Source organism: Larus michahellis, chromosome 10, assembly GCF_964199755.1.
Source record: "Larus michahellis chromosome 10, bLarMic1.1, whole genome shotgun sequence".
In the NCBI taxonomy this organism is placed as follows: domain Eukaryota; kingdom Metazoa; phylum Chordata; class Aves; order Charadriiformes; family Laridae; genus Larus; species Larus michahellis.
In genome coordinates this window covers 981010-1004246 of record NC_133905.1, presented here as the reverse complement: position 1 = coordinate 1004246, position 23237 = coordinate 981010, and the positions used below count along the sequence as shown (strand labels likewise).

General features: G+C 40.5%; 1 protein-coding gene across 10 annotated transcripts in view; it reads right to left on the bottom strand.

Moving 5' to 3' along the window:
- Nucleotides 1–23237, bottom strand: part of CACNA2D3 (calcium voltage-gated channel auxiliary subunit alpha2delta 3) — a 551700-nt gene that overhangs the window by 278047 nt on the left and 250416 nt on the right. For all 10 annotated transcript variants that reach the window (XR_012589415.1, XR_012589414.1, XM_074603368.1 and 7 more), the window contains one exon: nucleotides 5202–5364. Coding sequence is in view for 8 of the 10 variants with exons in the window: in XM_074603368.1 (XP_074459469.1) it covers nucleotides 5202–5364 (163 nt within the window). In the remaining 2 variants the exon portion in view is untranslated. The remainder of the gene's footprint in view (nucleotides 1–5201; nucleotides 5365–23237) is intronic.

Below are 23237 nucleotides of genomic sequence, written 5' to 3'. Positions count from 1 at the left end.
GAAGAGGCAACTGCAGTCTAATACTGATTTTGCAACAATAATGTCATCGACTTCAAGAATCCGACCCTTCAGTTTGCAGCAGTGCTTGATACAGGAGAATTTACTGTTAAAATTAGAATTAAACTAGTTAGTCGATTATGTTAATTAGTGAATTAGTCTAACTCTTTTTAACGACTAAGAACTAACTAGGAGAATGAGAGAGTAAAATTTGCAAAATACAAACATCCACAATGCTGAGGATCTAAGGGTACAACAGAAAGATAGTTTAAAAGGCAAAGGGAAGTGTTTGCGTCTAGACATGTCGGAAGTATTGAAAATAAGAGAACCTAGGCTTCTCCCCTTTCTACAAACTACAAATGTAAAGTTTACCTTATCGTATAAACAAAGACTGACTGCAAAAGCTCAAAAACAGGAGCTGTTTTCAGTTGATATTGAGATAATGCATTTATCAACATCCTGTTGAATTTGCTAGATTTTATACAACGCTAACATAAGCAGATGAGATCCTGCTGTGTGTCCCTGCTGGTACTGTACTATGCTATACCTCACTCTTCAACAAGTCCCATATTTTAGAATTGTCTGAGTGTGTGTCACCAAGACACATTCACCCTCTCTCTGGCTTTGGTTTTCACCCACATTCCTCTGAAATCCACATTTAGCCAATTACTCATAAGTCTCTTCCAAGAACTTGAAAAATGCTGAGTGTAAACTCAATGGCAGAAAACATGTCATTGCTCTCCACTGCTGTAGGTGAATACGAGGTGACCCAGACTTGGAGAAACAAAACTGAATAGGTTCTTAGCTCAGATACAGCACGTACTCTGGACAAAGAATGTAGGAATTTAAGAAGTTAAGACTACCTACGTTCTCATACTAACAAAAGGTAAAATGCTACTCCATATTTCTTTTATACACTGTCAATACCCGCAAGACCAGATTTCAGGGTTCTGAAGCCTTCGTTTACCATCTCCTCCTGTACATACATCCATTACAGAATCCTACTTTTTCCCAGTGGCAGTCCCACTGCCAGAAACCATGTTCTCGGCGGATGGTTGCCAGATAGCCTAGCCCACACTCCAACTGCCTACTTTTTAATTAGATGTCACATTCATAGGTTCTTCTAAATATACTACTAGCATCTCAGAAAGTAATAAAGCAATTGTTGAAACTGTGTAAACTTTAAATCATTAATCATTTTTCATTATTATTAATCTCTTCCACAATAACTGTTTAAAATACACCAACTGATATGTAGAAAGGTATATCTGAGTGTATTGGGAAGGTATACCTATGGAAGGATATATGCCACATACGTCTGAGACAGTAGTGTGTCCAAATCACTTACATTCTAAAATAATAGGAGAGAGAGAAAAAATAAGAGATACAAAAACTCACTTTGGTGCTGATATGAAACCCACGTAAACAAAATATTAAAAGCCACCAGCAGCAGAATCAGACAGTGCCTAATACACGCTTGTTCTCACACCTGGACTTCTGCCTTGGTACTGCATTGTCCAAACTGGATTCACACTGATTCTGTGCTTTCCAAAACTGTAAAATTTCCCTTTAATATGAAAAAAGTAGCTTTCTTCCTCCCTTCCTTTTTCATCTATGACTATACCCACGTTATACAGCTGATCGATTCACCAGGAGCCTTTTTCTGCACTCCCTGTCAGGAATCTGTACACAGTTGATAATTGCCAGTTACCAAATTTGTGGATGGAAGAGCGAGCTACAGCTTGCTAATACAGTTACCCCAGAACTCCTTACTTAATTATTTATTCATTGTTTAAAAGGATACTGCCTTGCAAATCCTGTGACTACAGGCAACGAATACGCTTTGTGCTAAGAAACAGAATGCACTGACAGATTGAGAATCCCGATGGTGTGCTTAAACATTTCAAAAGCAAAACATTATCATAAGCAGTCATTTTCAGGAAAAATGAAGGTGTCCAATTCCATCAGAATGTTCTGCAGTTTAAATGAACCGCCAGCCTTGCTGTGAAACTGCCCAGCACCGAGAGGTCTCTCTGTAGCGACAGACAGACAGGCACACTTCTCTGTAAAGCACACACATCCCGCTGGTATGTTCTGAATTCCTTCAGTATAGGAACATTACAGGAATGCTGAAACAGTGTAAAGCCCCATAAGCTTTACATTCCAAAGATCAGTAACCTTTCTTTTTCTAACATTAATTGATGTGCGGATGAGGGAGTGCAGAAGAGGGCAATGAAAATATAAGAGCACGTCAATAACCAGACCTGCTCTTTGTATTTTACAATGATGATCAAGAGTACTGTAAATGCAAAACTATGATTCTTTATTAAATTCACTAATTTACCTTGCTTTCTACTTTTATATTAGGCGCATGCAATCTGTACTCAAAGATGGCACCAGCGTTACGTGAATGCTTACAAATTAGGTTGGCAACCTTTTTTATTGGCTCTCGTTTTCCTTTTCAAAATGTTCCACATTAAATTTTAATATCATAGTCTTGATGTTTATGGTATTTCAGCTTTCTTGATTTCATCATAAACATTATGAAATCTGACTTTTCTTTTTATTTTCAGGTTCTAAACTTGATGATTTCCTTAGAATGGGAATTATTTAGTTGTGTTGTTAAGCTTTTCCAGTTAAGCTTTCCCGTGCAGAGGCTGAAAGAGCCAGAAGATACATAAGAATAGCAACGTGTCCATGTACCATGATTTTTAAGCCAATCTCATGTGGAGCCCAACAAATGGAGTCCTCATTAGGGACCACGAACACTCGCTTCCGTGATTCTGCAGCTGGGAGGGGTCGCTATGATCGTGCGAGCCGACCAGGACAAGGCTTTCCCCAAACTAATTCTAAACTACGTATTATTTCAAAAACAAGCAAAAAAAGAATCTGGTCTTGATTAACGGCTCGAGGGGGTGGACATGGGATGGTATTAGTAATTAATTAGAGATCGCTAGAGATCAACTAATTAATCCTTTAATCATCTCTCAAATAAAATAAGTGGACTGAGCTCCTGGAGTCTTTCAGTATAAGGCTCATTTTTTAAACCCTTTGATGAGTCCTGCGACTCTCCTCTGAACCCACTGCAAATCATCAATATCTCTATAACTAAAAAACCCAAAATGAAGGAAAACCCTTAGAATTAGCTTACAAATAAAAAGTTCATTTTTCTATGCCGCCTTGAGAGTCCTGTTTTAAATATTCAATGATCACGCTTGCCCGTTTTCAACTGTGAGTTTGGGCTGTGGTTTTGCCTACTTAATTCAATAAAATAAAACATAACCTGGAAATGAACAACAGGTATTTTCTAGAGAAACGGTGCTGTGCAGACGCTTGGTTGTAAACCTATCAATATCTACTGCCTGTATCCTCAGGCTAGGATTTAACTAACTTGTTATCACCCCTCCGCACTACAGAACCAGAACTGAAGAAATGGGCAGCAAAAAACTGTAAGTGTACAGACCTCTTCTTGGTAAGACTAACGTTTCCAGACATTGTCAGTCTCCAAGCCGAGACTATCATGTCCACGTGTAAGGAAAATGTCAGCAACATACCAGATTTCAGCAGTTGGAATACATTTAAATGCTAAAAAAATGTTTTTCCGCAGCTGCATAAAGTGATGATTTTTGGCTGGTTTGAATTAGACAAAGTGGAAACAGGAATCATCACAGAGCTCCATCCTCCCCATCTCTACAGGCAGTCCCTGTATTAGAGGCCAAAACAAACGAACAAGCCCTTTGACTTCAGCCTTTACCTGTAATTAATCAGCGTATAAAAGTGTATTCTACACATAGCAGTACCACAGATCGCGGAACTGAAGGTCCTTTAGTTTTACCGCTCTCACTAACTCCCTCCTCAGGTCAGTTTGCTTCTCCACAAAAACACGAGGGCCTGACCTCTATATCTTTTTGCAACCATATTTTTTTTTCCTTTTTTCTCCTCCTTAGCAATTCTGGAATGAATGAATGGACAGACAGGCTCAGTTAAATAAACATTAGCAGTTGCACAAAAAAATAGTTTGGTAGCTTTAGAAGTTTTAAGCATTTTCCAAATCCTTTCAAAATATCCCGTATTAATCATTTTGCAACCTTTCAAATACTCTGTAGGAAGCTTTGCCATTTTGTAATCCCTAATTTAAGACATTACTGTACAATTCTTGGCTTCTCAAGATTCTTAAGTCTGAATCATAACTTCGAAGAGAAGCTGTCATATCAATTGCTTCTCTTTCTAGCCCAACCTATCCGAATTAATTCTCTTTCCACTTGTGATTACACAATATCCTTGCATCAATTACCACAAATGCTAGCCTGGAATGTATCACGAGGAAGGGATTTAATGTATTTTTAGCTGTCTTTTAGTATAGTTAAAACAAGGAAGAGGAACCAGATAATGAGATTAGGCAGGTCTCTACAGACCAATGACAAATACACTGTAGACACTGTTTGGAAACTTTGGCGCTTTCCTTTTCAATTTTTCTTTTATTGCTGGCTTGAGAAAAATAAGTAGATGGGTGCTGCATAAGCACGGTAAACATTAGAACATTCTGCTGCCTGTTCAAAGGGAAGCCGCAAAAGGAAAATGAGTAAGCGGGTACCTGACTTCAGTTTGCATTCCCCATTTTTAGACTAAAGTCCATCGTTCCTAATAGCTAATGGAGCCACTTGTTCGTGCTATGTGCTACCCAGTACCGATCAGAAATAGTTGGGGCAGGAGAAATTTTAATGTGGCTTATTCCTCCTAAATATTACCTGAAAACTCCCAGCAGCTGTGTATGCAGTCATATAGAGCTAGAATTACTCCCAGAAGCTTGAAAGCATAAAATTTCCCCTCCCGTCTACCCTGTATCTTTCCCTTCTAGCTCTCGGCAAAGACCGAATATAACTTGTAAGTGATAATGTAAGATCTGTTTGAAGATTCCAGAAAATAATTCATAAGAATAAATATATTGTGCCATATTCTATGGCAGATTTCATGCAAGTCCAATACGCAAATCATTGTTCGCATTACATTGCTAAATTGCCACAGAACAAAAGATATTACAAAACTGTCATACTTTCAACACTCTTCCACTGAAATTTCAGTTTAATTGCAATCTGGAAAACACACGCAATATGTGGTTATCAACAGCTTGATTTTAAAAGCAAGGAAGTTCCTAATTTACGTTCACCCAGCAGAATGATGAAATGGAACAGCTCTTTTCTTACCCTTATTGTACATATTGGTGGGTACTTGGACATCGCTCAGACTGATGTTCACGGGCAAGTTATTGAAGTGGTCGTTTGGCACTAGAATGAACTCCTTCCCCAGCTCCAGGTAGTTTCCTTCTTCATCTCGTTCATTTATGAGCACAGCATTGAAGTATTCATACTGCAACAGAAACCCAACATTCAGTACTCAGAATTCACGTTCAGCATAAAAATACATGGTTTGAATATTTTTACACATCTATCAATCCATTGATTAACATTTACGTGTATCTCCATCTAGAATAGGAGAACAAGATATTTGTATCGTCTCTCAGATTCCTTCTATACTCCTAGTACAGGTACCTTTCTGAAATCACATTTATCGACACATCCCAAGAAAACTCCCTATTCCCTCAGATCTCTGGCTGCCCCGAAAACGTTAAAGGCAGCCGAGAAAACAACCTGCATATAAAACAATGTATGCACTGATTTGAACACAGATCTCTCTAGATATAGATCATTCCCAGGACAATTGTGTAATGATGGTCCGTTTAGCATATCTCCATCAGTTCGAGAACTGCTATCACTGCTCAACTTAGGCCTTGACAAACTAAAAGAGTTTTTACTTCGCAGGAATATTAATTAAAGCTGTTGTTGCTTACCCGATGTGTGCTGACATTTCCTAAAGAAAAATATTTGCTTTATGCTGAATTTTACAAACGCACAGCAGAGTAGGTTTTGTAAAACTATATGTAAACTTAGCAGTGACTTATTTTGAACAAGAAATCATTGTCTGCCTGTTACAGATTCCTGAAGAATATTTGGCCGATTTTGTACAGAACTATAACCAGATAAGCAAAAGCAATTTAGATAAAATTATTGATTTCCTTACGACCTAGTTTAACCAGAAATTCTACCAAGCTTTGAAGGCCACAAACAGTGAAGGCTACTTCTTAACCTCTTAAAATAACCTTAACCCTTGGCAAGTCTCAAAGAGACCAAAGTTTTGTATCTTTGAAGAATCTCATTAATTTAAATCCAAGTCTCTGCCCTAACTAGCCATATTACTAGAATAATATATTACTAGCATATTACTAGAGTAAATCAATATGAATAACATTTAGAAATAAATTCAGGCATTCATAGATCACATACATCTCTACAACCTGTACAAGGATAAATATATCACACCATTTACAGAGCTGACACAGACCAGCAAGTACAAACCCGTAGAAGGCTTTTCACGAGCGCTGTTTCCCAGTGTGATACGCAACTCGTTCGACTAAAACAAGACTTCGTTCAAATCTTACAATCTATACACCTCCATTAAAAGCTTGATAATTTAACCACTATCTTAAATGGAGGCTTACTTGGGAAGCAACTTTCCATATCCTGCTCTTTTAGCTTTTAAGTTTTTCAAAATGGCCAACCCGCAGTTTGGATTTTAAATGACAGTGAAATAAGCCACTGCGTATTCACTAGAATTTGAGGACCTTCTGTGTATGACAGAAATATTCAGACAGGTTCAGTGTTCCACACAGTAATCAATCACGTATAACAAAGACTGAGACACGCCAGTATTTGAAAATCAATTTAACAGAAATTGATCTGACATGATTAAACATTTGACCTTAACGTTACTTTACTTTAATTGGTTTATACTGAGATGAGCCAAATAATCTGCTGCATACATATCACAAATGTATTCAGCTACTGAATTCTAAAGTTCTGGGGAAAACCAAGGTAGTCTTTTTTTTTTTTTTCTCCAGGAGCCAGAGGTAAAGAAAAGAGTTGACATGTAATTTCTATAACACTGCCGTTTCATTAAGTAATTAATTAATTCCAAAAATTGTTTGAATTATCTAACACACCCACAGATGTTACCCTTCTCTATACCATTTGGGGGATGTCACTGTTACAGATTCGATTCTTGTCATACCAAAAACAAAAGGATGAAGAAACGGGGTCGTTTCCAAGAAAACTCAGTTCTCATTCGGTTTGGGAGAAACCTTCTCCATCTCTGCTTATTATCCAGGTTTATCACGGATCATTAACTGCTCTGCGTGCCTGCCGCCCACGTGTGACAGCAGCTCTTTCAGTTCACCCTTTCTGCAAAAGCCAGAGACAGTTGGCAGAAGGCTTGAAAGCCCAACTCGTATTTCCCATTTTAGTAAGAAATAGAATATTCCTTCCAACATTAAGCCGTGCACTAATGACTGTTGTAAAATACATTCCTACTCCAATTCCAGGCAAGGAAGAAGTAAGCTGTGTAGCTTTTCCATGATAGATTAGATAGTATTTCAGTCGGGAAGAAAGGCTGATATTCCATCCCCTGGGAGTACAGTGATAAATAAAATTCTATATTTCATGCTTCTTTCTTGCCAGACACCTCCCTCTCCACGCCCCCTGGACGGCTGCGACCAGCAGGGTGAGGATGATTGTTTCATCTTGTTTCCAAACCGCGTCTTTTCTTGTCCTTAAAGACATGGGTTTGTTTTCCTTCTTCTCTGTTGAGCACGAGATTGCCTCCACAACTGCTAGAGCTACAGACGAGCCACGCTGTTGCTTTGTAAGCCTTAATCAGGATCGTCACAGAGAAGTCAAAGGAGTTTTGGTGGTTTGCTTTGTTATTACCACCATTGAAAGCATTCGCAAACACCTAGCTCCAAAATTTTAACACAAAAGTTCTATTTAGATATTACACTTTAAGCAAAAGGAGAATATATTTGGGGATAAAAGATTCTGTACGAAAATATGCAGCAATACACTCTTCCCCTTTAACTGCTTGTAAGTCATGTATCACGGAATACTTCCTACAGTAATTCACACACAGACTTCGTGACTTCCAGGATGTAAGTTTACCTTGCCCATGGGTTTGTATAATACTCTGGAAATTACAGGAAAAATGGACAGATTTCAAATAGGAATGTCAGAACATACATGGCAATCACCTCCAAAAGAATATTATTTCCTTTCATTCAGTGTGTTATTTCCTTTTCCAAAGGAGTTAATTAGTAGACATCCTCATTCATCATATTCTGTAAGTGGCAAGGCTAGCCAAGTATTAAAATCTGCTATATTCTAAATAAATGAAACCACTCGTTTCACAATTAAGGGTATTTAGGACTGATTGTTTCTTTGGTTGATTTAGTATTCACTGATTTATTGGTCTGAGTCTGTATTTTCTCTTTTCAATTCTACAAGTGTATACAAAATATTATTATTTATATGGGATTTTTTAAAGCAAATTGTAGCATGAAACATTCCTTACGGTATTACAGAAAATTAATATTTTCCTGGGTTTTTTTCTGTTTGATTTAGGGAGCTTTGGGGTTAGGTTTGTTGGGGGCTTTTTGTGAGTGAGAAGCCTACAAAAATTACATATTTAAGACAGTTGTGTAAATTCTAAGGATTAAACGTCAGGAAATATATACAGCTCAAAAATACTACTGAAAAAGAACAGCATTTAAGCAGAGCTGTTACACAGTGGCTTCTTTTGGGCACTTTCCTGCCAAGGAAATTATTGAGTGCGACAGCTGAAAGGTGATAGAAGGAAAATTAAAAATAAAAATTGGAGGAAAAAAAAAAATATTAAAGTAAATCCACCTGGCATTCTGACACTGCATTGGAGATAATGCCCAAGGGAAAGAGGATAAAGTCCTGTTTGCTGACAACACAAATACTCTACCTGCTAAGCTCTAACAGAAAATGACTTCAATTTAATCTTGTCAATGGAGGTCGATCTTTGATGTAACCTTAACTAGGCGAGTTCTGAGTGCGCACAATATAACGTGCCGAAGAGTTATTAGTCTGATAAATAACAAAATAATTATCCAGGTTGGGAGCACAGCCGGGCTCTACTGTGACTTGGCCAACAGGTGAGTCTACACTAACCTTCCATACAGACTTGCACGGTGAGCAATGAACTAGAGAAAAAACAGTTGGGAAATGTCATTCCTGTAATCTATTATATGCATCTCAAGATCCAGACATTGACGTTTATCTTTTGTGCATTTAAATTTGCTCAAGTAAATACATTGGGGTTTTTGCTAGTACGTTCCTTAGCAGCATCTGCATCATTCTGAATGTCTGATCAACCATTTTGAGAGCCCCCATTGTACCACAACGAAGACGACCTAGAGCAAGGTCATAAAAACTGGGGACAAATAGGAATCTCAGCTTTCATGTGATCCTAATGTTTTACCCTTGCAAAGAAAGCATTCCCCATGCAAACCAACATAAACTGATCAGTCGTGCTCAACAGAACAAGCGCCGGACCATTCCTCCTCACCAAGGAGCTGACCATATTTGAGCCATCCCAAAGAACCACGTTGCTAACGGTCTGCAGGACCCCGGGCTGCTCTTACCTACTGGTCGGACGCTAGCCTGAGACTCGCGGGGCTGTTAAGAGACTGATGACAAAATTGTTTTACAGGTTCAGGCAGGCTGACTGGCAAAGGCAAGCTTTGTTTTAAAACACTGTAAGGTAGCCTGAGCCACAATACACAAGTGCTGTAGGATCTCTTAGGCTGGCTGACACAGACCTACGTTAATGATGACAAAAATGAATCCATTCAAAAGGCGTCATAGAAAAATCGTGGGGAAGCGCAAAGTTTGTGGTACGCAATGAGAACCACAGCAGTAGGTTGCAGAGGAGAACTGATCTGCAAGGCAAGAAAGAAACTCTGAGGCTATCTGTTCCAGTTTAGCCACTTATTTTGGCATGATTTCTCAAGCAGACAAGTACCTGGATTACAATGGATACTTTGCCAAGACAGACATCAGTAATTCACATACAACACTGAAAAGTATCGCGCGTCTTGCACAATTGCAGCATTGTATGAACTGTGGTAGATGAGTGACATTCTCTATTTCCATTGACATTTCTCTTACTGTAAACAAATATCTTGTGATGCTTAAATTATTTAGCAAATATTTGTTAACATTGTAAACAGCATATTTATTTAAATATAAATATTTACTGCGCAATTTAAAAGAAAGATACATTCTAATGCAACTTGCCTTTGGAACTTACAGAGTACTTGGCACATGAAGGTAAACATATATCAGTTGGTTTCATCTTATTTTAAAACCAAGTGGTTTGTTTTAATACTATGAAACAATGCAAGCCACAGTTTTAGCTTGATATATATTTTTTTCTACAGTATAGAATTTTTTTTTTTTCCCAAAAAGGCCCTAAAAGGCTCTCAAAAGTATTTTTAGCAAGACAGCACTAAAAAAGTCCCATTCCCAGAGCTAAGAGGACTAGGAAGGTGTGAGAACACAACTGGGAATGATCTGCACTAATGGGCCAGCACTACAGGAGTACTGGGGTTACACGGATAATTTTTCACTACACGAGAACCATTTCCACAGTGTTTCTGCAACCATACAGCCCATCTAAAGACAAAGCTGGAGGTCTTTGGAAGACGCTCATTCAAGGAAAGTTTACCACATTCGCGTTGAACTCCAAAATGCTAGCAGAGAGAAAATGAAAAAGTAGCAAATAACATGCAAAGTTAAGACGAAAGCAAAACCTAGCATTAAAGAGCACAGGTAGCTAGAAATGAACAATAATTTGAACACTTTGAACAATAATGAACAACTATGAGAGTTTCAGCAAAGTAACTACTACCATCAGAGAGTTAAAAAAAAAAAAAAGAAAAAAAAAGGAAGATTCTTTTCTCAAGACTGACGAGCAGGACACATCCCTGAGAGGGCAGAAACGTTCACGACACATGAAAAGCAAAATGAGAAAGGTTATCCACTCTGAGGGAGGCTTTCCTACTACAAAACGCATTGACAACAGTCTCCGCTCTGGTATTCATGTGCTAACAAAGCAGCAGATGTCTGAATGCCTATCAGTTTCTAAGGCTCAAAAACATCTCTTCCGACAGTTGTCCAGTAAGGAGAATTTATGTTTTGAAGCATATGATTAAAGCTCTTGTATTCAAGTACTTAGTCTGGTGTTTAGCGAGCAAGGATAGAAGGTCGTAAAAGCAAACTGCCTCATTCAATAAATACTGTTCTGATTTTTAAAAAGCTTTTAAATTGAGAAAACTGGCATCTCTTGTGGTAAGATACAATCTTTGTAATTTTGGATTACTCCCTGAAAGGTTGTACTTGCTCCTCTGTAGGAACTTCCGATACTTTTTTCCCTTTTTTTTTTTCACATCTTTATAACAGCAAGGCTCAGCAAACACCTGGGATTTGAAATGTTGCGATCAGCCCCTCTCTAACCATGGCAATAGGACAGAAGTATTACTTGCATCCTTGCAAAAACAACTAATTTGTTTTCTACAGAATCAGATTAAGATGACCTTTCCCCAGGCTATCCATTCCCTCCCAATATGATCACCCTATTAAAATTGTCTCAAAACAGGTTAAGTAATACTTTATTATAGTATAAAATCAATTATACCAGCACGTAAATTGATAACACATCAAGGTCTCAGAGGTCTTGTAAGGATTAACTGACTCATTGAAAGTGGCAAGCAGTAAGTAATTATGATGGCTATTTTAAGTCATACCCTAAAGATAAAAAGAGTCAGTTTAGGTTACAAGTAGCAGATGAAGCCTCCTTTTGCTTTATAGATAAATAACTTTAAAAATCTCTATTTTTACATACAAAAGCTCACAAGATTCTTTTCTTTGTCACAAGGCTGAACAAAAACTCCTTGGTCACTTAAATTTAGTAAACACAAGGAGGAGAGAAGGTTTCCCTAGCAGGCTTTCGGTTTGACGTTTTGGACACCTGCCTCACAAGCCTTACGGAGATGGAATGTTTTCACTGAGGCCAGAAAGGCACGTGTTCAGCGCGTCCATTCTCGTGCACGCAGAAACCTCCCGGGCACACTTGCTGCTAAAGAGCAAAACACATCCCTACTCGGGGGGCACTGCGATTTCTCCCTTCTCCCAACAGCCGTATGTTAAAAGTCACCCGTTACCTCGGTAAGTCAATTCAGAGCCAGCTGCGCTCCCACAGAGCTGGTGAACCACGAGGAAAACTTACTGAACATTTCTACAGCAACTTTAACCAAGAATTTCAAGACTTAAGTGAATCGTCTTGTAACCAGAATACACTAACGGTAGAGTCTGTGCATTTGGGAAGGTTGAGCATTTCAAAACCAAGTAATTACCAGAAAGGCTGCACCCCAGTCAATGAGCTTACGCTCTAATGCTTTGAAACAATAAACCGGCAAAAATCCCCAACCTGGAAAAAAATCTACCAGTACAGCAGTGCGGCCCTTTGATAAGGCTTATCATCTCCTGCACACATTGCCGAGCGAACACGACAGGACGCTTCTGGGGCTGGGGGAGCCCCTTCGCAGCTGCCCCCGAAAGGCTCCCTCCTGCGGTTCCAGCCCAGCCTTGGCAGAGCTCCCGTGGCTCCGCGCGGCTGCTGAGGTCCCACCCTCCCAACGGAACACAGCGGAGAATCCACACTTAATGCTTCCCGTTCAGAAATACACTAATAGAAGAGGCTCCTTTTTCTTGCTAATAAACGCGAGTGTTATTTAAAGCACACTATGGAAGAAGTAGCAATTAGCCTAAAGCTTTTCTCTCCAAAAGGAAAAGCTCTGTGCGAGAGCAAAGAAAACGAGGGAAAACTAATAAGCACTCCCGAACACTTGGAGGATGTTAAAACATTTTTGAACACATTTGTATCAAGCTTGCCATTACTTCCATGCTACAGTAAAGGTGATGACCCTTTTCAGACTAAGGAAACAGAGACACAACATTACACAGTAATAAATTAATATTTTTCAGAGCATTGAAAACCCTCACTATGCCTCATTTCATTTTTAGATTAGAAGCATTATCCCACTGATGTGGGCATGGCCAAAACGCAGATGCAAAACACCTACAGGAAAACACATGCCGAGAGGCTGTCGGGATGCCGGGGGCAGCTGCAAACACCTCTGCAGGTTTGTTGGGCGGTTAAGACGCACTGACACTCCCCGGAGCAAGCTTTCAGCTGCTCTTCTCTTTTAAAGTCTAAAGACAAAAATAGAAATGCAGTTTGACACATAACAAAAACAGCACCTTGATTTATTTTATTTTTTTTAAACGCTTACTGAAAAAAGTGGGGGGAGGGGATCATTGTTTTTCAGCAACTGGGAAAAGAAGCAAAAATCAAGCAGGTGTGTGTTTTTATGGAATTAACTCCCGACTTTTACTGGCCATGCTCTGGGCATAAGGTTATAAGGGCATAAGGCACATTTTAAACTCGAACAGTATTGTGAAGGCACCTGACACATTTGAAAGATGCATCAAGTGCAATTTAAAGTTTGTTGCATTTACCCTCACAGTCCTTTTCCGAAAAAAGCTGTGTGTCTCAAGCCAACAATCAATGGATTTCTTCCCGCTGAAGTCCACTAACACAAGTATTTCCAAAACCAGTTTTATGGGGATGACCTTTTAAAACAAATTGTATCATTTGTGCATCTTATAGATGCAAAATATCTGCAAGACTTTGCCTCGTATTTAACACCATTTTCATTACTAGCTAGAAGCACAGGACTCCTTCATTTCTCTTAAGCCCCTGTAGATCATATCAAGCACCGAAGAGGCAGGATCAACAACTTCTATCAAATAATTCTGTAAAAGAATATTCTGTAAGAAAAAATACCAAAATTACAGGCTGGCTTCAAAAATCAATGCAGTAATCTTTTCTCAAGTTTTCCATTTTACCGCAAGGTAAACAATGAATGGCATTCAATACAGAACATTCAAAAGCTCTCCATACAGTTGAAGATATGCTACAGAAATAGAAAAGCAAACTATTTCACAAACGGATAAGCTGAAAAGTTTTAGTGAAATCAGTTTAGCTCCATGCACGTTCAGCTCATCTGACACATTCAGGTTGATGACAACCTCAAGGCTGCTTCTAATTATCAGTGGCGACGTATCTGACTTCTTTGTGCCTTTTTACAATCCTGTGCCCTAAGTACTTCATTCCTACTTTCAAGCAGGAAGAAAAAAATATTTCTCAAGCTCCGCATCTTCTCCGTGTCCCATGAGAGGCCACTTTAAGCCAGACTCTTCACAGTCTAAGGCACGCATACAATGCTGCTCCGTACTCGGCCAGAGCCGTACCGTCTCCTCCAGAAGATATGCCCAGGGACAGCAGCCAGCCTATAGATAGTGTTTTGCTGGGTTGGGGGTCAATAACTGTCCCTAACAAGACAGAAAGTAACGACAAGTTCATATCCAGCAGTCAACAACATCTGAACACTAAGTGTGGCTCTGAATGATGAATTAAACATGTACTTTACCAGATATTTTTCTTCATACCAACAGGGGATAATCAAAATAATTAAATACTGAAGAACTAGAACAGAATAAAATTTCACGGTGCTCAGTGCAACCCAAGGTTTGTTTTGTCACTCCCAACCACCCGCCATACGTAGGAGGTTAAATTAATACTATTGACTACACAAAGGAAAGCAAAAGAACACGTGCAACGTTATTGAATTTATTTGGGAGTAAAGTGAGAGATGAGATGTTGAGCAACTGAATGTATACAAATCCTCTTCAAATGATTAATGACTCTCTCATGCAATATAGAAATTTGGTCAGCTAAGCCCACAGTTGAAATAACAAGACCATGACGATGAGTTAATTCAATAAAAGAAACACATGTCTCCCAAGTCACATAGTTCGGGGAGGTGGGGGGTACTCTAAGTCTTTTCTTGACTCCTTTCAACAAGCCTGAGTCCTAGATCGAGAAATCAGAGATCGCATAAACCAGCTGAGGCAGATTTGCCTCAAATACTAGTTTAAATCTGGGCTGGGAGCTCGGCTGGGGGACGGGGGGAGGATGGACAGAGGGGCAGCTTAAGAACTTGGATATCGCAAAATACATGTGTAGGTAAAATGAACTCCAGCATGCTATTCACTTCCTGAACTTGTGTGAATAAGTACAGTCCAAGAGTTAAGATTATGAAATATAAAAATGGTCTCTTCATGTTCTCAACTTTTAACCATTCTTCATATGGAGCAAGGACAGGATAACAACGATAAATATAACAGCAGCAATAAAGGAACAACATTACATAAACTGAACCTGTCAGAGCAACACCATGAAACTACGTGGAATCTGTACGACTATTTCTTCACTACATTAAAATCCCAGATACTGATGGAACAATTCGCTAGCATGCTTCCTGAGCTGCAGGCTGCGTTGCTATTGTACCGCTACACATCACTCCAGAGCTACGGTCAAACCATGGCGTAGCGTAAGGCTCTGGGAAAGCAACTGAAGAAACCATTTAGATTTCCAGAAACATTATCATTTTCTATGTTCCAGCTGCAATTTGCGCACCGCTTTTACCTATTCTGAATAAAACAGCTAAACACTTTTAGAAAAGATGATCAGGCAAATGGAGGCAACCGAAGACATAAAATTCTAGCTTGACCCCCGCCATCTGGGCAAGGGGATAACCGGCAGCTTTACGAACCATCTACCCCACAGTCTAGCTTGCTTCCCGGTCTTGTTTATAAGCATCAGAAGCACAGGCTAAAGAGGTGGGAGAGATAACATCTTCCAAACGCTCTGAGGAATCCAAGAACCATCCCTAGGAAGGGCCTTGCGTGAAGCGACCCGCTGAGAGTCGAGGCAGTCCCAGGGGACGATGGCAGTCCAGACTGGGTACACCGTGTCTTTATGCGTTTCCCCCAGCTCAGCAGGGAAGATCACACACGTAGAGGCCTCTCAGCCATCTAAACAAATTAAAAACCATTTTGCAGCTCTCTTTAGTTACTCTCTCTAAACATCCTAATTTCCTATTTCACTGCTCCCTTCCTGTCTCTGCTAAAGAATAAATTGAAAACAAGAAGACATGAGGGAGAATACAGCGATCATTCAGTCACAAATGAGTCTGAAATGCTCATCTAGCAGAAAACATGAAGAACCCTTCATTCCTACCAGATGTTTATCTAAGATTCTGCTGCTTTTGTTCCCAGAACATCACATGAAGAATGACATTTTTAAGGACATACGCACAGGAGTTTTTTTCTTAATTGTTACTATTCTTTAATAGAAAACATGATATACAGATATATAAATTCCCCTGCGTGTGTCTACATTGAAGGAGAAGAGCTGAATGTAAAAAGATTATAAGTTGTTAATGATGATTTGCAGGAAAATCCTACGTTGCCTTCAAGCATTTATTGTAGAAACAGAGATTAGTACAAATATAGTGTTCTCTCTTATAGAAAAGATTTATCAGTTCAATATGTTGGCTCTGAGCTTATTGTCACAGCTAAAACAATATTCATAAAAATATAATCATACTTAATGTTTTTAAATGGTTATTCTAACGGACAATTACTATATTTCATGTCTCTTACTTCCGTGCTTGCTTCATGTCAAGTCTGTGACAAAAATGACATGTAATGCCAACAGCCTTCCCTGAAAAACACCGGTCGTAAGCCATCTACCCACTGCAATTCAGCGTCGTCTTGAAGAAAAGGCTTAAGCAACAGGAGAAAGTATTTGAAATAATGAAAAATTTGTGAGGCTGACCCAGAGGTTATTAATTCAGGCTTCCTGGACATGAGTTTACTACACAGATGACTTACTGTATGTAGGTTCCAAGGGAGAAATTACACTAGATATTGTTATGCTAGTCTTCAACTGCCAGAAAAAGATCCTCCCTCCTCAATAAGGTGCCATGAAAGCACTTCGTTAAGCAACCAGCTTGTCATTAGCTATTTCATTGAAATAATATATAGAGTGACCAGACCACACAGGGATCTGAACAACAATACATACAACACATCAGGAAGAAACCCTGAAATGTAATACACATCTCAGCCATTTACTGATCTGTAGTTTAAACAAACATAAAGACTAAACCAGACTTATAAACTCCAGCGACAAAAAATATTTTCAAACACAGAAGGGCTTATGCTAATGGGTACCATCCAAAATACCTAATGTAACACACATCATCTTAAAACAGAAACACGCCATGGACAATTCCTCAGCAAACATTCGGGTACTTTAAGTGCAAATATGAGCTCAGGTTTACCTGAGCTATATGCTGACACTGAAAATTTGCAGAGTCTGTTTATAGTAAAGCTGATTGGGAATAACGAAACGGCATCCTGAAATCTCCCCGGTTCCCATTCTGAGTATTACTATATTTAGAAAGAGTTTTACAACAGGAAGACTTATTATTAATACAAGATTATTTTCTAATCAGAATAATGTCTCTACTTATATATATATATATATGTCCTGTACTTTAACTGCTTTACAAATGACTTGCATATTTGTCAGCATCTTGGGTTCACTTAGACAGTGACAAGCCCTAAATACTTCAAGGAAATGAGATGTATTCAATTAAGAAAAGCTTCCCATCTCTGTTACAGCTATACAGAGACTTTGAATTCAATGTGAATGCTGGTTGCTGCTGCTGAAAACAATAGCTGTCCCTTTATCTTGAAATATATACATGAACAAGGAGCTAATCTGATATGATACCACTTTCATGTACAGAAGAATTAAGAGGGTTTCCAACTGCACATTTTAACCCCCACTCCCCAAATCCTCTGTATGAGTGTGCCTGAGAAGGTGAAATAATTTTGGCTTTTAGTGCTTCTTTGCAGCAGTAGTTCTTAACAGCTCCCAGGCATTCATACAGTCAGCAGTGGCCAACGAGCACATCACCCTTCTGGTCGTCACTAAGGACGTTCGGAAAGAGATCGGCGGTGCCGAGAGTTCAAGACTCACACATGCAGTACGTCTTCCTGCGCTCCCAGCTCAAAGTATTAATGCCCAACACTTGGCATCTTCCAGACAAAGTTCAAGTGTTACGTTGGGCTTTCTCCTAGCTGAGCCTCACAGTAATTTCTGAAGGCCAGGACTTTGTCAGGCAAATATTAATAAATGGAGAAAGAGAAGACAGCCCTCAAAATACAGCCAGTCCCCTACAGTTCTCCATGGAAGGCAGCAAGATTGGCTCACCCACATTTTTCCTGGTCAGCTCAGATATTCACATTTCTCAAACCTTCAGAGTATTTCCAATGGCGGTACTTGTACATCCCATGGTACTGCTGCCCAATGTTTCAGCAGACCTGCTGAAGAACTGTAAGATGATAGCAGGCGAAGGGCTTCTTCCTTTGTTTCTCTCTTATTCTATTCATTCTTTATTTCTTTCTATTTTTCCTAAACCTAGCTTATACAAAACGCAGATGAAACTGAAGCAGAAAACATATCCGTCATGAGGCTGCCAGAAGTAAAAACTTGAGCAAGTCAGATAAAATGAGAAACTTCTTACTTTACGCCAGCCTCACTGGAGTCTTACTATTTGAGGCTCTGCTATTATCTACAAATTAGTAGGTTAATGAAGTTCAAGCAAGAATTGTGACATTCTAAATGTTGTTTCTGAAAGTTTTCTGTCCCACTTCAAGATGACAGCAATTGCTTTTACTTCAAATTATAGACAAGCATGTCTATATATTTCCACAATGAAATCTTGCTGAAAATTGATTTTTCAGTAGATACTGGTCTTTAACCACTTTGTTAAAAAATGCAGAAAAACCCATCAAAATCAACATTTTGTCTCTCTCAGGGAAGAGACCAATCTTGATTCCCCAGTTGTAAGACGGGAATTACCACATTTGTCGTTCTTGCAGGACTGAAAAGGCCTGATGCGAACTGCTCCATAGCATGACTAGCCCTCCACCGCGTCACCGGTGCTTCCGCATCAGCAGATCCTCCATCCAACAGGCACCCCCAGCCGTACTCCCTGAGCTGCTCCCCGAGCACCGAACAGACCACGCTGGAAAAGCCCAGTTCAAACCCGCCATTTCTGAACGCAGCACCCGCAGCGCGTCACCACCCAAGTTCAACAGGTTCTCTGGGGTGAAACCTAGACACAGTAGTTTGCCTAAGACTTGGCCCAGGCAAGAGCAAACTAGCAACGGAGAGAGTTGAGTGCTCTCTCTCCGATTGACCTGCTGAAATAATTCCACCAATGCAGTCAGGTGATGGTTCTGTGTTCAGCAGCAACAGAAGAACTACCTGCCTGTGTCCCAGGCCTGAAAGAAATTCTTCGTTTGACGTAATGCTTGCAGGCAAGCTAATCAGGGCATCATTAATTCAGAATGATAAGTAATAAGACAGCTTCCTAACATGTTGTTAGCATCTCAGAATCTGTCTCACTTCTGTGGATGCAGGCCAGAAGACATCCTAGAATAGCTAAAAAAACCCTTATTTTTACATTTTCTACCAGCCAACAGCTTAAGCATCGCCATGAGTCACAGAGGTTGACTAGCTGGTGACAATCATGTGTTGAAATTATAAACGTCAAAAGGCTGTGATTCACTTAAATCAAGCGCCTGTGTTTAATTTATTTATATTAAGCTTCCACATTTCTGAGACGTGGTTTCACCCAACGGCTTCCCTAGGAGTGTAAATCACCATCAAAGTACAGAAGAGTAAATCTGCGGAGCATAACTGGCCTTGAATATGACGCACAGCAAACAACTACAAAAGCACATATACGGATTCATTGTTAAAGCTGCTCCAGCCTTGGAAACGCCTTCACATTTTTCCACAGTTTATGCAGGAATTTAGAATGTTGCAAGTATATAATTAGTATTAGATGTGATTAATTCATACTGTGGGAAAATAGAGAAAGAACTGAAATAGAGCTCTGTGGATCTCCTTCCTCTCCACCCAAACTGCAATCAAGCATATGCCTGTTCGACTCTCTGAACGTACTGCCAGAACTCAATTTGGGGAGCTGGCTTTTTTCTCCTCTGGCTGTAACACTGCATGTTTCATTTTTCAATGTCACACTATTTACCATGCACATATTTTAGTCGTATCATTTCGCAGTATGGTTCTGGGGCTGGCTGGCTCACAGCTTCGTTGTATCTATTTTCCTTCATTCTCTTTTTCACTTCTTTCTCACAAGGCTGTTTTTGCCAAGTCTTATTTGCCTGTATTTGTAAAATAGGAACAAACTATTATCAGTCCTTTGAAAGCCATATAATACAGAGTTCTAGGGAAAAAAGCTGCAGGTTTCGTCTGCGTGGTTTGAGAAGAATCAGTTTTGATTTCTACTCTGGTTCACTTTGGGTTTTGCTCTGAGCTGTGCGTCAGGATCAGATCGAAAAATCTTCAAAGTTTACTCCTCGTAATGCTGAAAACGTGAAACCCAAACCTTTTTAGAGTTTGATATAGAACAATAAATCAGTCCTCAGATTACTGCAGTGGGGCTCAAACGTGCTTGAAGAGTTCTTGTGAACCTTCGCAAAAATCTCATGGAAATTTAGCTTTTAATGATAGCCGAAGTCCATCAGTGCTTGGCACGGTTCCACGAGTTTTAACATAAAGTTTGCAAAGCTTTGGCAAGCACGTGCTTTCACTGGTGTTTACTTACCTGCAATAAGCAGGAGTAATACATTCCTACGTACACTCACTTTGTGAATTTGGTGGGTATTTCACCGTGCTAAGATTAAGTGAAAGCAAGATGACAGAGAAAAAAGTGATATAAGGAATAAAGCACGGGAAAATAAATTAAGACTTTGGTCCTACTCTGCCAAAATTGCATGTGCCTCCTGAAACGATGAGAAGTGAAATGGAAAAAATAAATGCCTGAGTGACTTAAATACTTAAGTTTCATTCTCAAATCTTGCATTTGGCTTTAAATTTGGAGCGACCTCTGCTGTGTTTCAGGATAACCGTGCTGTCCGACACAGCCCAGGGCAGGAACTCTCTTAATATGGAGACTAAAAACAGCGACCTGGAGGCTGTGTTACTTTGCCTGCACAGTACCATGCCCGAGCTAATTGGCATCGTTAAGAGAGGAGCCTACAACATGGGAGGCAGCCTCGTACCACTCAGACCTTCTGCTCTCAAGACCACGGCTAACGGCCTCCTCGTGGCGCCGCGCTTGGCGGCGTGGATAGCCCAGCACCTCACACGGCGTGCATCACCAAGGATGTCACAGACAAAACAGACTTGGGTGTTTCTAATCATTTTACCCAACAGTTAGTTACGAGGCTACCTTTAAACTGTCCTGAGCTACCATTGTCTTCTGCAGTCTATTGCTGTACGATTCCCTAAAAAGAAGCATTCTGTACACTGGGAACAGAAAAACATATGAATAAGCAAATTATAATATTATAAATGGCATATCATAATGCTAAAAGTTATTTTATAACACATTTTGAATTCTAATTACAACTTCCTACTCTGCTAATAATTGTGTTGATTTTAATATAAAATAATCCCTAATTCTTTACTACTATTACTTTTATTACTTGTGTTAGCTAAAAAGCATATAGATCATTGATTATATTCATAAGCTGATCAATTATCACATTGTTGTCATTCTGTAGTAAATATTTTTAAACAGGTTCGACATATTAAGGGGTGCAAAAACTCTGAAAATAAAATCTGGCTCTTAACCATATTTGTCTGTATTTTTAGCCCACAGTTGTCCAGCACTTATTGGCCTCCAAGTTATATACTTGCACTAATGGGGCAATAAACCTCCTTGCCCCAGTATTCACTAAAAAAACCCATTTGGTTATGTACTCCCCCCTTCTCTTTAGTGTTTTGTACTGTATTTGGCTTTATTTATAAATAAAAGGTTACGCTTACTGCAAATTCTAAGTCTTGGACAGATTTTATTAGATTAAAATTAATTTCCTTCAAAATGTCTGCCTTTGTACATCTGAGGAGAACATTCTAACTTAATATTTAGAGAGGAGGGAAAAAAAATAGTCAATGAGGGGGAAAAATCCGCACACACGCCCCACTCTGACAAGAGGCAGACTTTCGCCCTTGTGCAGCACAGCCTCCCGCCCCGCGGCTCCCTCCAGGCTCTGCCTGAGGCTTCCCACGAGGGACACCCCAGCGCTGGCCGGGCCCTGCTGCCTCTGCAGGTCCCGCGGCAACTCCACCGAGCGAGGGCTCGCTGCCTCCTTCTGCCTACCAGCCACTGCCTGCATGCCTGCGCTCCTGCCCCTCCACGCCACTCTCAGCCCGCTGCTCTGCTGAGAGCCCACCAGCAGCACCGCGTGCAGCTCCGGAGCCCCCAGCACAAGAAGGACAGGGACCTGCTGGAACAGGGGCCACGAAGATGAGCCGAAGGCTGGAGCCCCTCTGCTGTGAGGACAGGCTGAGAGAGCTGGGGTTGTTCCGCCTGGAGAAGAGAAGGCTCCAGGGAGACCTTAGAGCCCCTTCCAGTCCCTAAAGGGGCTCCAGGAAAGCTGGGGAGGGACTCTTTATCTGGGAGTGTAATGATAGGATGGGGGGTAACGGTTTTAAACTGGAAGAGGGGAGGTTTAGGTTAGATATCAGGAAGAAATTCTTGGCTGTGATGGCGGTGAGCCCCTGGCCCAGGTTGCCCAGAGAAGCTGTGGCTGCCCCATCCCTGGAGGGGTTCAAGGCCAGGTTGGACAGGGCTTGGAGCTGGTGGGAGGTGTCCCTGCCCAGGGCAGGGGGTGGGACTAGATCATCTTTAAGGTCCCTTCCAACCCAAACCATTCTGTGATTCAATGATTCTACGGACTGTGAGAAACACTGCAGGGGGTTGTATGCAGTTGTGGGATTGGAAACGCCTGTACCAAGGTCTGTCCTCTCTCCCTTTCAGTTGCTCCAGAAGTGGCATCAGCAAGGTAGTTTTAATGCCCAACTAGAAGTTTCCTGACACGGGCAACTTGCCCATGATTCAAGGTGGGGAGACGTTACTCAGAGAAGACCCACCTTCACCACAGAGAGGAAGACTGTACTGGATACTCAGATTTCTTTTTTCTTTTAGAGACAACAGCAGACAGAAGAGGTGTTCAAACCATAGCACACAAACTGTTTCGGAGCAGTAAGGCGGTGCTGCAGGCAGGGCAGCAGCGCTCAGTCTTACCTGGATGAGGAGCCAAGGCTTCGGCCACCCCTGCCGCATTGTCCGCAAGCACAGCTGGAGCCCCTCCACCCCTCCTCGGCCCCACAGCGCCGTCCCACACCCACGCGTGCTGCCCGCGTGCTCTGGCTGCTGGGAGAGGCGAGGAAGGATGCAGCCGGGGCTCAGC